The following is a 14,547-nucleotide window of genomic DNA, read 5'->3' on the forward strand; positions in this document are numbered from 1 at the left end:
ATTATTATATAAAAAAATATACAAAAAAGTTTATATTGTTCCCAATTAAATATTGTTTTTTCTATATGAAACATATTTATACTCAATATATTAGTATACGCAATATTAAATATTTTATATATTTGTACATATATTGTAGTTTATAATAATTTGCATAATAATAATAATAAGAATGCATCACATAGTTATAGTATATTTTGTTTATTTTATCTAACTTCGTCAATATCCTCGCCTTCCGATGAGCTGCGAATTGTGTTATATTGCGAGTTGCGGCTACGTAACATACGTAAGAAACTACCCACAGCAAAGATTGTTCTTCGATGACGATGAAATATACCTTGATATAAGGCATCACGTAATGTTTTCCGATCCTCTACATCGACAGAAGATGTCAGCGAAGCTTGATGTGGGAGACGAGCTAAAAAATGGAATATAAACGTTTTTTAAATTCAAAGTAAGTATATAAAACATATTATTTATTTATTAATATTATTATTATTATATATATATATAAATATCATGAACGTATGTATATATCATCGACATATGAAGCGATGACACACTCCCCCTAAACATTTATCCCAGTTTTATTTCGTAATCAAAAGAGGGGCAATGAGGGGATAATGGTTTTCTTTAAATATGTTTAAAAACTATGGCAAAAATATGGACATGGGCATGTATTTATAGGGAGTTGTATAGATAGAAAATATATATATCAATTTTGATTACTATAACCACTTGCTTCTAATAGAGGCAAGTTATATTTCGTAATAAAACAGGGGCAAGCAAATGGTTAATGAACTCCTCTAAATGTGGTTGAGATCTAGGTGAAGAATGTCTCTTAGTGAGACTCTACCTCAGTCATATCTATTTAAATTTAAAATTGTGGAGCTATTGTTGTATAATATATCCAGTATTATCTGTTAGACAAAGTGCTATACAAACAATTATCTAATTATTATACGGACTTGATCACTTCTGCAGTTCTGTAGTTCTTATAATGATTTTTTGGAATTTCGTTCTATATTAATATTTAAAATAATATAATATAATATAATAATATATAAATAATATAATATAATATAATAATATATATTAATATAATATAATATAATATAATATAATATAATATAATATAATTAATATAATATAATATAATATAATATAATATATAATATAATATAATATAATTTAATATAATATAATATATATATATAATAAAATATATATAATAATATAATATATATAACTAGCTGACCCAGCGAACGTTGTTTCCCCTTGCAATTAATTTTTCTGGCGTTCGTTGCGTTGCTCTTGACTTTCATTAGCACGTGTGATTGTATCCTGGTTTCTTTCATTTTCATTGTTTTCTGCCGATCTATTTAACCGACGGTTCTGGAGTAATTGTGAATTCCGAGTCCGGCGACCAATATTTCCTCTTCGTCCACGAAGACGTGGCATTGTTTTTTGTACGTTATTTATATCTTTATATATATAATTCTTTTTTTTTGTGTGTGTTCAAGTGAATTCAAAGATGGTTTAGATTCACAATTTGGTCCACTGGATAACGTTTTTTTAATTATTATACAGTTTTTTGGTATCCGTATACATTTATATTAGACATTTAAAAGTTATTCATGGTTACTTTGATTTGTTTAAAACGTTTACACTCTAAATTGAATCGTTCAACTATCCTGTTTTATTTTTGAATTCGCTGGATTTATCAGGAATACCACCACATAACTTAAGATTAAAAATTGGCTTACCTATAAATTTGCTGCGGAATTTAAATGCACTTAAGCTATGCAACCGTAGTTTTACGATTCATTTTAGAGATTTTAAAATTTTTAAACAAATCAAAGTAAGCATGAATAAATTTTAAATTTCTAATATAAATGTATATGGATACCAAAAAATAAAAAATTAATTAAAAAGACATTATCCAGTGGGCAAAATTGTGAATCTAAACCTTGAATCCACTTGAACACACACAAAAAATTTCATCAAAATCGGTTCAGCCGTTTAGGAGGAGTTCACTGTCAACACACGTACAGAAGAATTATATATATAAGATATAATATAATATAATATAATATAATATAATATAATATAATATAATATTCGAGGGACAATTAAGGTAGTATTTTAGATCATTTTTGTGAAGAGGGTGGTCGGATGCATATCGCAAATGTAGAAATTTTGTGCAGGCCTTTTGCTCCACGAGTCCATAAAACTATAAATCAAAATTTTTTAAATATAGTTGCACTCACCTGTTATAGGAGATTTTGGTGATTTCAATGAGTATTCATCCAATTCTTTGCCCGTCAAATCTAATTTAAGCACCTTTTTCGTTATTTCTTTAGTGTTGACGTTTTTAGAAATTTTTATGTCGACATTTCGTTGACTGACAGCACTCTTGGAGACAGTGGCTGCAGTGTTAACATTCTCTGTTGTATGTTTAGGCATGTTTTCTGTTGGGTCTTTTGTATCAGTTGGAGGATGTGACATATTATTGGTAGTTGATTTGACTGGTTGTGCTTGTTGTTGGTCTTCTAGATGTTGGCAATTTGGTTGTATATTAGATGCTGAGGACGACGCGGTTGATTGTGATGAAAGTGTTGACGATGCTGGCGATAGCACAGTATTATTGATAGCTGTTGTTGTGGTTGTTGATGATGATGATATCTGACGATGTTCAATAGCAACCATTGTTCAGCAAAGGAACACAACCAACGATTTTATATAATTTTAGGCAGTCGTCAATTATTTAATATATACTTTTTGTTTTTACCAATCAATTATATATAAACAGAAAATAAATAGTAATATAATATGTAAAAATTTTTTCGCAGTGAAATTATATGTTTTTGTTATACTACGGTGGTCTTGCTTCACTGTGGAAACTGTTCAATAGTTCATTCGGTAAACACAAATTCTGGTTAAATGACGCTTCTTTAAGACAAAATGACTTCGTATTATATGTATTAGGCGTGCAATTTATATAATTAGATTCTAGTTCCAAATTCGATGAGACGCCTGCGCTCGGTATTGAGGAACAATCTGTTAATATTATTTTAGGTACGTTTGTATTTTTATCGGTAATATCTAGGCCTGAGAAATGATCGATGAAATCATGAAAATCGCGCGTATCTGTAATATCTGTTATTAAATTTAACACCTTGCTACTCGTTTGATTTATGTTGGATGAATATATTTTTGAGAAATGTTGAGAATTGGCATTCAGAAAACCGTTCATAATCCAATCACTGCTGTGATGATTTACTGTAATGTCTCCGCTCTCAGTTGTGGTAGTAAAAGTTTCTTGATTGGGTGAGGGAGTAATATGGTTTGTTTTTGTTTTTGTTTTTTGGCAATTTGATGTACTTGTTGCTGGAGTAATATCCACACGAATTGGCCACTCTTTGAACTGTGTTCTATTTACAAGCTTTTTGACTTTAGGTTTATTTATTATTTCATTTTCACTAAAGGCAAGTTCTGTGGTGTCTTGCTTAGTTTCAGCGCGCTCAAGAATTTCCACTAAATTGGCACAATTGTACAGATAATCTTGTTTCGTTGGCCTTTCACAAGTCTCTGTTGTTTTTATGCAAATGTTGTTAAATGTTGGAATTGTTCTCGTAGTTGATGACGTATGTGCCCCGTCTAATATATCTTTGGTACGATGTCTTAACGAATTATTATTACGCTTGCCTATCGATTCCAAATATTTGATATTATATAAAAACCCTTTCTGGTATAATTCACTTGCCAGTTCCAAATAATAATTTAGATCGTTGTTATTGCGCTTTTTGTTGTTAATTTTGTTTGTGTTGTCGTTGCCGTTGCTTTTGCTGTTGCTGTTGCTGTCATTGAATTTGTTGGCGACATATAATTGTTGCTTCTTATTGTTGTGTATTTGAGCATTCCAATGAAGCTTTTCACAATGACCTTTGTTGTTGTGATTATAGTTGTTTCTGCTATAGTTAAATCGCCATTTCACAGGCTTCTCATACACTTTTTGTCCATATTTATTGTATTTGTTGTGCCTTTGAGTTGTGGATGTTCTAAACTCAAGCTGGCGTTGCACAAGTGCTTTCAGTTCTTCACAACCGCTCGCTGCTCTTATACGACGCACAGTGTCATTAAATGTCTCATCGGGAGGGGCGTTTTCGCATAAAGTTCGTCGTCCACGTGGCGTGTATGTTATGGCAAATCTGTAATTAAGTCAAAAACAAATAAGAAAGTACAGAATTAGTAAGTATATACGTTGCATTTGAATAATTAATGACTTTTAATTTATGTGTTCTGCTGTTTTTAGCTACTATACAGAGTGTAGTAATGCTTCTTTTATAATCGTAACATATAAAAAACTACATTAACAAAAACAACTGAGAACAACGAATTTTATTACGCTTCAATATAAATGTTAATGTACAATTATTTGGTAAAAATTTCTTTAAATGGAGCTTCTTATATATTAAATTACCTAAAAACTAGAATAAAACTTTTACACGAAAATATTTGACTTCACATTTTAAACTATTTTCTAGTTTAAGCTGTTATGGAAGAAAGAGAGTTAGAAATTTAACTGTACCTCTATTAAAACTTCTATAATCTGCTAGAAGATCACAATGCTATATAGGTTAGTTTAGAGTAGCAACGTTGTACCCAAGAAAATCTACATGAGCTATATACAATGCTATATAGGTTAGGTTAGATTGAAGTAGCGGCCTTGTACCCAAGAAAATCTACATGATCTATATACAATGCTATATAGGTTAGGTTAGATTGGAGTACCGACCTTGTACCCAAGAAAACTCACAGGAGCTATAGACAATGCTATATGGGTTAGGTTAGGTTGAAGTAGCGGCCTTGTATCCAAAAAAAACCCACATGAGTTTTTGATCATATAATTGTCTATATTAAATTAATTTTTAACGTCCGTTTTGACGAAACAAAATAAATTCTTAATATTAATATATTGTTTTCAATAGGGAGGTTTTTTGAACAGTAGTAAATTATAACAATTTTATTCATTTTCATTTTCAAAATTTTATTATTTATTAATTAATTGAATTTTTGGCTTAGCCAAAAGAGAATTAATATAATACTAGGTATTAGCCCATTTGAGCTCAAATGATAGCCCATTGTGGTACCACAGGAATAGCATTGGTACGTGATTTAAATCAGTGTACAGCCAATGCCGAAAAAAGGTAACTACTCCGCTATTAGGTAGAGGAAAACCAACCTGATAGTTCTATAAACTTGGTCAGGTCCCTAACATTACAGGATAACAGCTCAGTCAGATCGGTGAAAAAATATGATCCGAAGATTTTTAATATTCTTCTAGTTAAGGAAGGACACTGACACATGAGATGGAGCACGGTCATCCTCAGAGCCGCAACCTCGACAAAAATCATTAAAGGGAAAACTCAATCTCATAGCATGCCCTTTTATTACACAGTGTCCCGTCTGCACAGAAACCGTGATGCTGAGCAGGTTCCGCCTTAGTTGAAGTAGCTGACTGGTTCGTTTCTTGTCTAAATACTAGAAAGACTTTTGTACCAAATCGAATTAAGAACATTAATTAATGTTCTTAATTCGATATGTATATCGTATTAATAATTATAATTATTTTATTTAATTATAATTATAATAATAATTATATATAAAAATATTTACAAATATTATATATAGACTTAATCTGTTTTTATTAATAAATGCCAGAACGCAATACGAACTAAATAAATCGATTTTGTCTAACCTAGATTCTTAATCCTGTATATGTGATTAAATATATACCCTAATATTTGTTGTGGTATAATTTATATGAAAGTATAACAAGATCACCTAAGTGGTGAAACCTTTGTCTGCTAAGAGGTGGAGATTCATTAAGAATGTGCTATATGCTTTTGAGCATACATACGTTATCTCTTAATAACTTTAAATTCCATCAATCTAAAGTATTATTCATCTTACAAGATATATCATCTATTTATTTAAACATTAATAATGGGCAGATATAGTTGATTAAGTTCTGCACTTTCAAGGCAAGATTTTGATCTGTGGTTGGAATATTTTTAAAAGTTTTTTGTTTCGTTTGAAAACGGTCTCTAATATCACTACACAGTACCATAGATGGTAAAACTATATTAAACAAAAAGAGTGTTAAGACTTATTTAAACAGTTCTAAGGAAATTCAGTTAAAAATCTTATTATCAATCCACAAGTGCAATTCTATACTTTAATCGCAAATATAGTGTTCGTTAGTAAAGCGAATTCATACACATTAACAGAACTAGTGGAACTAACCGGATTTAGATATCAACTACCTCTTTACTGAGTAGTCAAAAAAAAAAGTGAAATCCAGGCGCTATCAGGTCTATTAATTACAGAATTTTTCATGTGGGTATAAGGTATACAGCTAATGTATTTAGCTGTATGGTTCGATGTGTATTCGTTTTAGGGTTAGGTTAGTTTTAATTTCGATGTGTATCTGTTGTTTATTGTTATGATATGATTTTTGGTTTTTTTTTTGATAATATAAAAAAGTTGTTTTTATTATAATTGATGTTTATTTCACTCTTATCAATAGTATTTAGAATAAGACTGTACTAAAAAAAAATAATAAAAAATAAACAACAATTTCATTTCTATATTTAAAAATATAATAGGTCTGTCGGGTCTCAAATTAATCTTAGAAGTTCATGTAGGAAATAGATTTAAATCGAATTAATGTTAACAATACTAGTAATATTATGTCATCACCAGTAATCTCGTGATGCTCGGGTAGTGTATTTTGTTATCGATGTGGATATATCAGCACAAAGTAAAAGCAACATATGCCCCGCGAAGATTAAACCACATTCAGTATATTATTGTATTCTCAGTATTTATAGTACTGAATGTGGTTTGCATGTAAAAATATACTATAAATTTCATTTAGCCGCAGAAGTTGAGCTGATAAAGCTTTGTAGAACTGTGTATGTCATTGCAGTTGCTCTTTGCGATTGTCATACCGGGGGTAATAGATTTGAGCACACTCCCTTCGAATAGACTTGCTAACATGTTTTCAAGAATTTTAAATTTATATTTATAATATATAAAGTGGAATCTAAACTAAACAAGGTTTTTTGAAAATTGAGAAATATTGAGAAATGCAAGCTTTAGCTGTTTTTACGACTTCACCTTCATCTCGTCTATTGTAGACAAAAGTTACTCTTTAACTGGAGAATAAGAAGGTTTTGGCGTGACAGTGATGTTATATTTCAACACGAATGTTAGATAAGCAAGAAATTTTGGGAATTATTTCTTCTATCCCTAATTTTCTCAAATTTTTTATTAGGGTTTTCATATTATAAACTGCTTAGAAACTATCTATTTGATTATCTATTATTTATTTGAGAGATCATTAGTGTTGATAATTTTTATTAACTATACTGATCGTTCTTAAACTTTGTATGTATAATTAAGATAACTCTAGAAAATATTTACATTCATTTTAAACAAACATCCTACTATGATTAGTTATAACTTTAATTAGTATACATAGTTTATAAAATAAAATAATATATAAAATATTTTAACATTTAATATTTTAACAAAAAAAAATAAATAAAATAAATAAATTAAAATAAAATTTTTGTTGTTGTAGTTCGAAACAGTTGTAGTACTGTTCGAAAAAACCTATTTATGAAATATTTTAACAAATTTTTATTTTTACCTATTTTTCTATTTTACCCTGTATAAGTTATGTGGGTGCGTATATTTAATAATAAAGCATATTGCGATAAGAAATTGTCTGTACTATTTTTGTTGGTTTTAATTTATCACACATGTAACACAAAATTATATACAAATTTTTAATATATTTTCTACAATTTTAATGTATATTACCATTAGTGTACATATATAATATTAATATGCGTGTGTGTTTACTAAAGGATAATACACATGTTCCCTATACACAAATTAAAGCTCGTAAAGAAATTTGGATTAATAGTTTGAATTACAAAAATAAAATTATTTAAATTCTGTCTATACTATATACAGAAATGGGAATTGAATACTAATATAGATATTTGAAATATAATTTATGTTTTAAGTAACACACCTTCAAGTAGAGTTTCTGGTGTTACATCTTTAAAATTTAAATTTTTCAAATAAATCAAATAAAATATTTATAAAAAGATAGTCAAAAAAGCAAATAAATACTAGCACTACTGCAAATTATAAACAAATTTTCAAAACCCCCTGGACTCGTATCTTTTAGAAGATATATTTTAACACTATTTGTAAGCGGGATCCAATTAAAAATTTCTATTTTAATTGAAGGTTATGATCAAAATTCATTTATTTGTATTAGATTGACCTATAAGCTTTTACTTTTTTATACCATTTACACATCAAGAGAATATAGGTGACATACAATATATTCTTAGATCATTGTTTAAAATAGATTTTGAACCTTAAAGATATTTGTAGCCTTCTGGCTTCCAATTTATTTATAACTTAAGGTATTAAATAATACAGCTTATGTTATTATATCAAGGGTGTTTTTTAAAGGTGTGAGATTTCAAAGTAACTGATAGCTGATAGATCACTGATAGATAACTGATAACTGATAGATCAGAATTGATTGGTTAAAATTTGATTATAGTAATCATATAAGCTGAAGTTTACGATAGAAGTTATTGCATTTACCAAAGATTTTTTCTCAGATAAGTTATGCACAACTAAGCTTTTATGAGTTTTTTGTCTATGGGGGAGTCTATTGTAAGAGGAAAGTACCTGCTTTAATTGCTAGATAAAGATTAAACAAGAGAAATTATTTTAATTTAATATCTTGATATCTTAATGAATTAAGCTTTATTAGTTCATTAGAGATATTGACGACAAGAAATATAATTTATATTATAGTATAAAATGTATTTTCATTAATGTTTAGAAGAGACATATTTATGGTTTTAAAGTTTACGATCCTTAATATTAAATGAATTTAGAATAATATCAATGCAATATCAAGATTTTTAAACAAAAAACAATAAATATAAGGACTTCAAAGACAGTTTCGGATATAAAAAATATCCGCTGCGCATTATTTCAAACGTGCACATATGTCGACCACTCAACTCAACGTTAATGCTACTCAAGACTTCGAATTATTATTTAGAGAGTATTTAATAATTAATTATTTAATTATTAATAAGCATTTTGTAAAGCAAGTATTTTTTGAATTGGACAATTTGTACTGTACATAACTATATGTTATTTATAAAACAATTCAATATACTTGTGTTTCTGTAATATACTGTAATGTTGATCCTTTTTTTCGAGTCAGCGCAACTGGGGACTTTTACTCTTTGATAGCTGAGGGTACTACAGGGGCCCACCCATCTCATTGACTAATTTGTATATCTCTCATAAGCTTCATAATTATTCAGTAATTGATCTAAGATCTGTGTACCTCCCCATGCGGAGACTGATTACTCTAAGATTAGATAGTGGTAAGTAGGATAGCCTGTCAATTTTCGCATATAACTTCAGGGCTCTGTCCATTATGTATTTTTTGATCGGGTCTATTCTAAGGTCTCTTAGCATGTCGTTTGTGCGGATGTACCAAGGCACTTTGTGTTTCTGTATTTGTACCGATGTGTAGGATTCTGTATGTACTAATATTATCTCTATTTCATTCAGGGGTCATCAAGGATGAAGCTACAACGGCGGTTCAACATCATATATAAGTGAGTACCGGATGTTATTACGGTCGTTCATAGTAACATGTTCATTTCGTTGAGTAATTGTTATAAATTAATATAAAAAGTAATAATAACATTGATTAAAATTTAGAATGAGATCGACTGTGCTAATAATTATAATGTAATAATATTAAATAATAAAAATTTCAAAATATACATAATAATAACATTAGTTAGTATATAGAATGGGATCTACTGTGCGAATAATTAGTATTTAATATAATAAAAATGAAAACTTTCAAAATATACATACACCATTTCAATAAAATTTGATACCTACATAGGTATGTTATTACATTATTGGAAACGTATGTTACCTTGGAAAATGTTGCACAGCTAAAGGTAACAGCTGTCGAAATTCAGTAAAGACACCCACAGCGGCGGGATTACGATTTCGTACGAATACTTTGCGTCGTCGACGACGTATGTGCGGGTTATATTTTAAATCGCGATAGTGATTAGCAATTTCGTGTCTATAAGGCGGATTTTTTAGCAATAACGAGGTGTTGAAAACCCTTTGCAAGGTTAAGCGTGTACACTCTTCTTCATTGCGTTTTATATGTTCACCGACAACAGATAATTTAGAAATTGACATTTTCCTATAAACTGTCAGTTTAATTTGCTTAAGCACTTATCTCGTCAGAGCAAAAAATTGCAGCACCAAATGAAAGTCGACAACTAACTGAACGTAATAACGTCAAAGTTATTTGGTACTTTTGTGAAATATACCAACGTGAAGTTATTAGAAGTTCGATTATAATTTATGTAATTGTATTTATGTACTCGTACATTGTCTCTGAATTGAGAAAGTAATAGGTAGCTGATTGGATTTATACTTGATAGATTGCTTATTTAATTTGGTAATGTATGTAAACTACTGTTTCCCGTTTGTTATCACGTCAATAGGCAATTTATCATAAATTGATGACATGAAATTGTAATTTTCCCATAAAAAACCGAACAAATATCAAAATAAATAATATAATTTGTTATTTTTTTATTGAACCCACTATTCCAATGAATACATTTAAGTGAGACAAGTACAAAAGTCATAGCAAATGTTTTTTATATATCCACGGCCTCCACTATAAAACTGTATTAGAATTTCTAGGTGAACTAGAAAAAGTAAATATGGATTGTGTTTTGTATTATTTATTCAAATAAGATATACAAGAAAAAAATGTAATGCAATTTAATAATTCCATTTTCACAAGGAACATGCAAAATTAATTTGGTCTAGCAATATTTCAAATATGAGTTCTAATAAACTAGATCCAACTTTTTGATTTTTTTTTTCTTGTTCTCAATATAAAATTTTCTAAGTACGCAACAAGTTTGTTCAAAAACAAAATTGAAGTGAATAAGTTTTACAAAGTTTATTGATGCTTTAGCCGAAAATATATTTCTATGGAAACAACTATAAAACTCGAATTTAATAATAATATACAAAATCTGTTCTGTATTACAAATATTATATATATAAAATACAATAATTGCACTGGAAGTGTAGCTTTGTTGTTTAGAATTCATAATGATTTGTACTTGCATGTCAAGGTCTGCAAAAATCAATATGTGCTCATCATAATTTTCTTCATTTTCTTAAATATCAGGGATTATTTAACTCATTACACTATATAAAATTACAGCATATTAGCTGCGAAGAGATGTATGCATATAAAGCATACTAGTATTAGCACTGGAATTTTAAAATATTGTAATAAGGATTGATTCTTAGAACCTGACAAACCATTAGGATCCGCAAGACGTTTTCAGTAGTGATTTGGTTAGAGCATTCAGATGACTACCAAAACGGTTAAAGATCTATTACTACCGATGATATTTTATTGCATAGTGTTGATTTTTAAATACTCAACTGGCCTACAATAATATTCCACAATTTTGACTAATTTAGTTTTGTAAATCAAAATTTTGTTTAGCAGTGAAAGCTGCGAACTGAACCTAAGTAGTGAATAGATATACGTCATTTTCAGGCGCCACTATTTATATTTCTGTAAAAATATATTTTACATTTAAATATTTCCTTCTATTGAGCTTTGACACCCAAGACTAAAATACAGATTAAAACTAGTTTTTTCAAAACTTTTCAAACAAGTATCTAAAAATCAGCTTTTTGGATCATTTTTGATCATTTTTTGGATCAATAGGTATACGTCATTTTCAGGCGCCACTATTTGTATTTCTGTAAAAATATATTTTACATTTAAGCATTTCCTTCTATTGAGCTTTGACACCCAAGACTAAAATATAGATTAAAACTAGTTTTTTTAAAACTTTTTAAACAGGTATCTAAAAATCAGCTTTTTGGATAATTTTTGATCATTTTTTGGATCAATAGATATACGTCATTTTCAGGCGCCACTATTTATATTTCTGTAAAAATATATTTTACATTTAAATATTTCCTTCTATTAAGCTTTGACACCCAAGACTAAAATACAGATTAAAACTTGTTTTTTTAAAACTTTTCAAACAAGTATCTAAAAATCAGCTTTTTGGATGCTTTCGAGGTGTTTGAAAAAGAAATCAAATCAATACATGTGCAATTTCTTTCTTAATTTTTTTTTTTACATATATATTTTTTATACATAATTAACTAAGCACACATATTTTCATGCGTTTCACATGTTGTACTAATGAAACATATTTTTTTTTAATTATTGACGTGAAATCGCTCAATAGCCAGTACTGCGGCCAGAACAGTCCTATTGTACCAATGTCATTATTGACAACACAAAATCCTTTACAGCTTTGTGAACAAAGTCCAAAACAAAATATAGAGAAGAGCTCTTAATCTGTACTGGTGACAGAAATTCCATATGAAATAAGTTTCTTTACTGGTGCATAGTAGTTTCCTCATCTGCGAAGCATAATCTGCATTTCAAATTAGCAGATAATCGTATTTTATGAAGATGATATTTCAGACCATAACGACCCTTATTGATACCCGTTATCAACCTTAAATCATCTTTTACAAATTAAAGAATGTTTTTGTAAGAGTACGATTTGATATGATACATATGAAGCATCATATGCTTTGAATGAAGAATATAACTCTCCTTGCCAATTTGTTTGTGTGGTGTGCTATTATGCTCTTATTAGTAAAAATACTAAACACTTCGTTCTCGATATGCGCAGTGCGCTTTAAATGCGTTACAAATTGCCATATTCTTGAAATATGGAGTGAAAATGCTAATCGCTGACTTTCCATAGTATGGTAATAAGATATGATGTGCTATCTGCAAGGAGAACGATGCATTCCATTGCTTCGAAAAACATTAATACCATAGACTATGAAACTTATCTCGTCTGACTTTAAGCAAAAGTTCATTCATTGAGATTTATGCTCTAAAAAAGTCTGGAGTCTGGTAATATTAATCATTAATTATAACAACATAATCATAACATATTAACCTTTAGTTGATTCATGTTCTTTTGTGTTTATTCAATAAATTGACATATAACATATGATATGAAAAACTTGCAATTTCAACAATAGAATTTAGTAATAGCAAATTAGTCAATATTGTATATAAACTTTTATAAAAGTTTGCATTGTGCAGTGCACATAATCTTTTACTTAAACGAGTTTTAAAACTATAATTTCTTATAAGTAGAACTAAACAAAGAGACTTTAGTGGATTTGTGAAGCAATTTGTCAAAACTTTCAGCGCCATTCCAAAACAAAACAATAATAAAACATGCACAAAAATCTTTCTGGTAAGTAAAACAAAATCTTAACTTAATCTACTCCCAATTGTTGCAAATATCGCTTCAGGGTGTAAATATTCCATTTGCGACCTTGTATGCCTCATGCGGCATATTTTAATAATTTACGTGCCATGAATACAAACAACCAAAAACAAAAAGAATTTACATAGTAACCATAAAATGTTTCTGGAAAAGAAAAAATCTATAAATTTCTTAAAGAAACTTTTGCAAAAGCAAAATAAAACCAAGTACAGTACATCAAAAAAAAAAAAAAAATAAAAAACAAAAAAAAAAAATTAATTAATTATGCAAATAATTAACTATGAAAATGCGATAACAATATTTCTATCAAAGGAGCTACAGCTAAAGTGAAAACGACGAGTACGGCGCATACACCGTACACCGTACACTGAGTACGAGTACAATTTGTGGGGTCTTATATGCTGACGTAGGGTTACTTGCACTCATACGAACGAAGTAACCTTAATGAAGTAGATATATTCGCATAATCGAAGCGTCTACTACAGAACATTACAGTTTACAGTTTAGTTTGGTGTGCTGTGGTTTGGTTTGGCATGACTTGATAAGGTAGGTAGGTAGAACGCATAGAACTTAATACTTTTATGAACGCACATTTATGCACAAACACATTAACGTACGAATATAAAGTCTAATTTATTTGGTAGTAAAGCAATTAAGAATGGAAGATCTGTTTAAATTAAAATATATAATTCAAAAGTTGTAAATTTATTTGATATATGAATGCAGTATTCTAAATTAACTTGGAATAAATTGTTTTAAATTAGCGTAAGCAATACTTCAAATTATGATGAGAAATAAAAATTTGTTTCTGAAAAATATGTACAATTTATTTAAAATAAAATTATTTAGAATTTATTTAAAATAAAATTATGTACAATTTTTTTATTTATCTATCTACATACTTAAACTTTTAAAATTGCAATTTATCTTTTTTTGTTTTAATATATTTACAACTTGTGTTTTACAGTAAATTATATGAAGCAAATATATTTTGAAATAAAAAAAATATCTCGTTTAATTT

The 14,547-nt window shown here is 28.7% G+C and overlaps 2 protein-coding genes across 2 annotated transcripts; both read right to left on the minus strand.

The window, feature by feature from the left end:
• Positions 1-144: 144 nt before the first annotated feature.
• On the minus strand, positions 145-2,800 carry LOC119669627. The gene is made up of 2 exons (XM_038079608.1): positions 2,271-2,800; positions 145-418 (listed from the first exon to the last, which is right to left on the minus strand). Exons 1-2 carry the CDS (start codon positions 2,707-2,709, stop codon positions 207-209), a joined length of 651 nt encoding a protein of 216 aa, XP_037935536.1. The 5' UTR covers positions 2,710-2,800; the 3' UTR covers positions 145-206.
• On the minus strand, positions 2,799-10,350 carry LOC119666563 (putative uncharacterized protein DDB_G0282133). The gene is made up of 2 exons (XM_038075845.1): positions 10,073-10,350; positions 2,799-4,211 (listed from the first exon to the last, which is right to left on the minus strand). Exons 1-2 carry the CDS (start codon positions 10,348-10,350, stop codon positions 2,876-2,878), a joined length of 1,614 nt encoding a protein of 537 aa, XP_037931773.1. The 3' UTR covers positions 2,799-2,875.
• Positions 10,351-14,547: the final 4,197 nt, after the last annotated feature.

This window comes from Teleopsis dalmanni, chromosome 1, assembly GCF_002237135.1.
Source record: "Teleopsis dalmanni isolate 2A chromosome 1, ASM223713v2, whole genome shotgun sequence".
Lineage (NCBI taxonomy): Eukaryota > Metazoa > Arthropoda > Insecta > Diptera > Diopsidae > Teleopsis > Teleopsis dalmanni.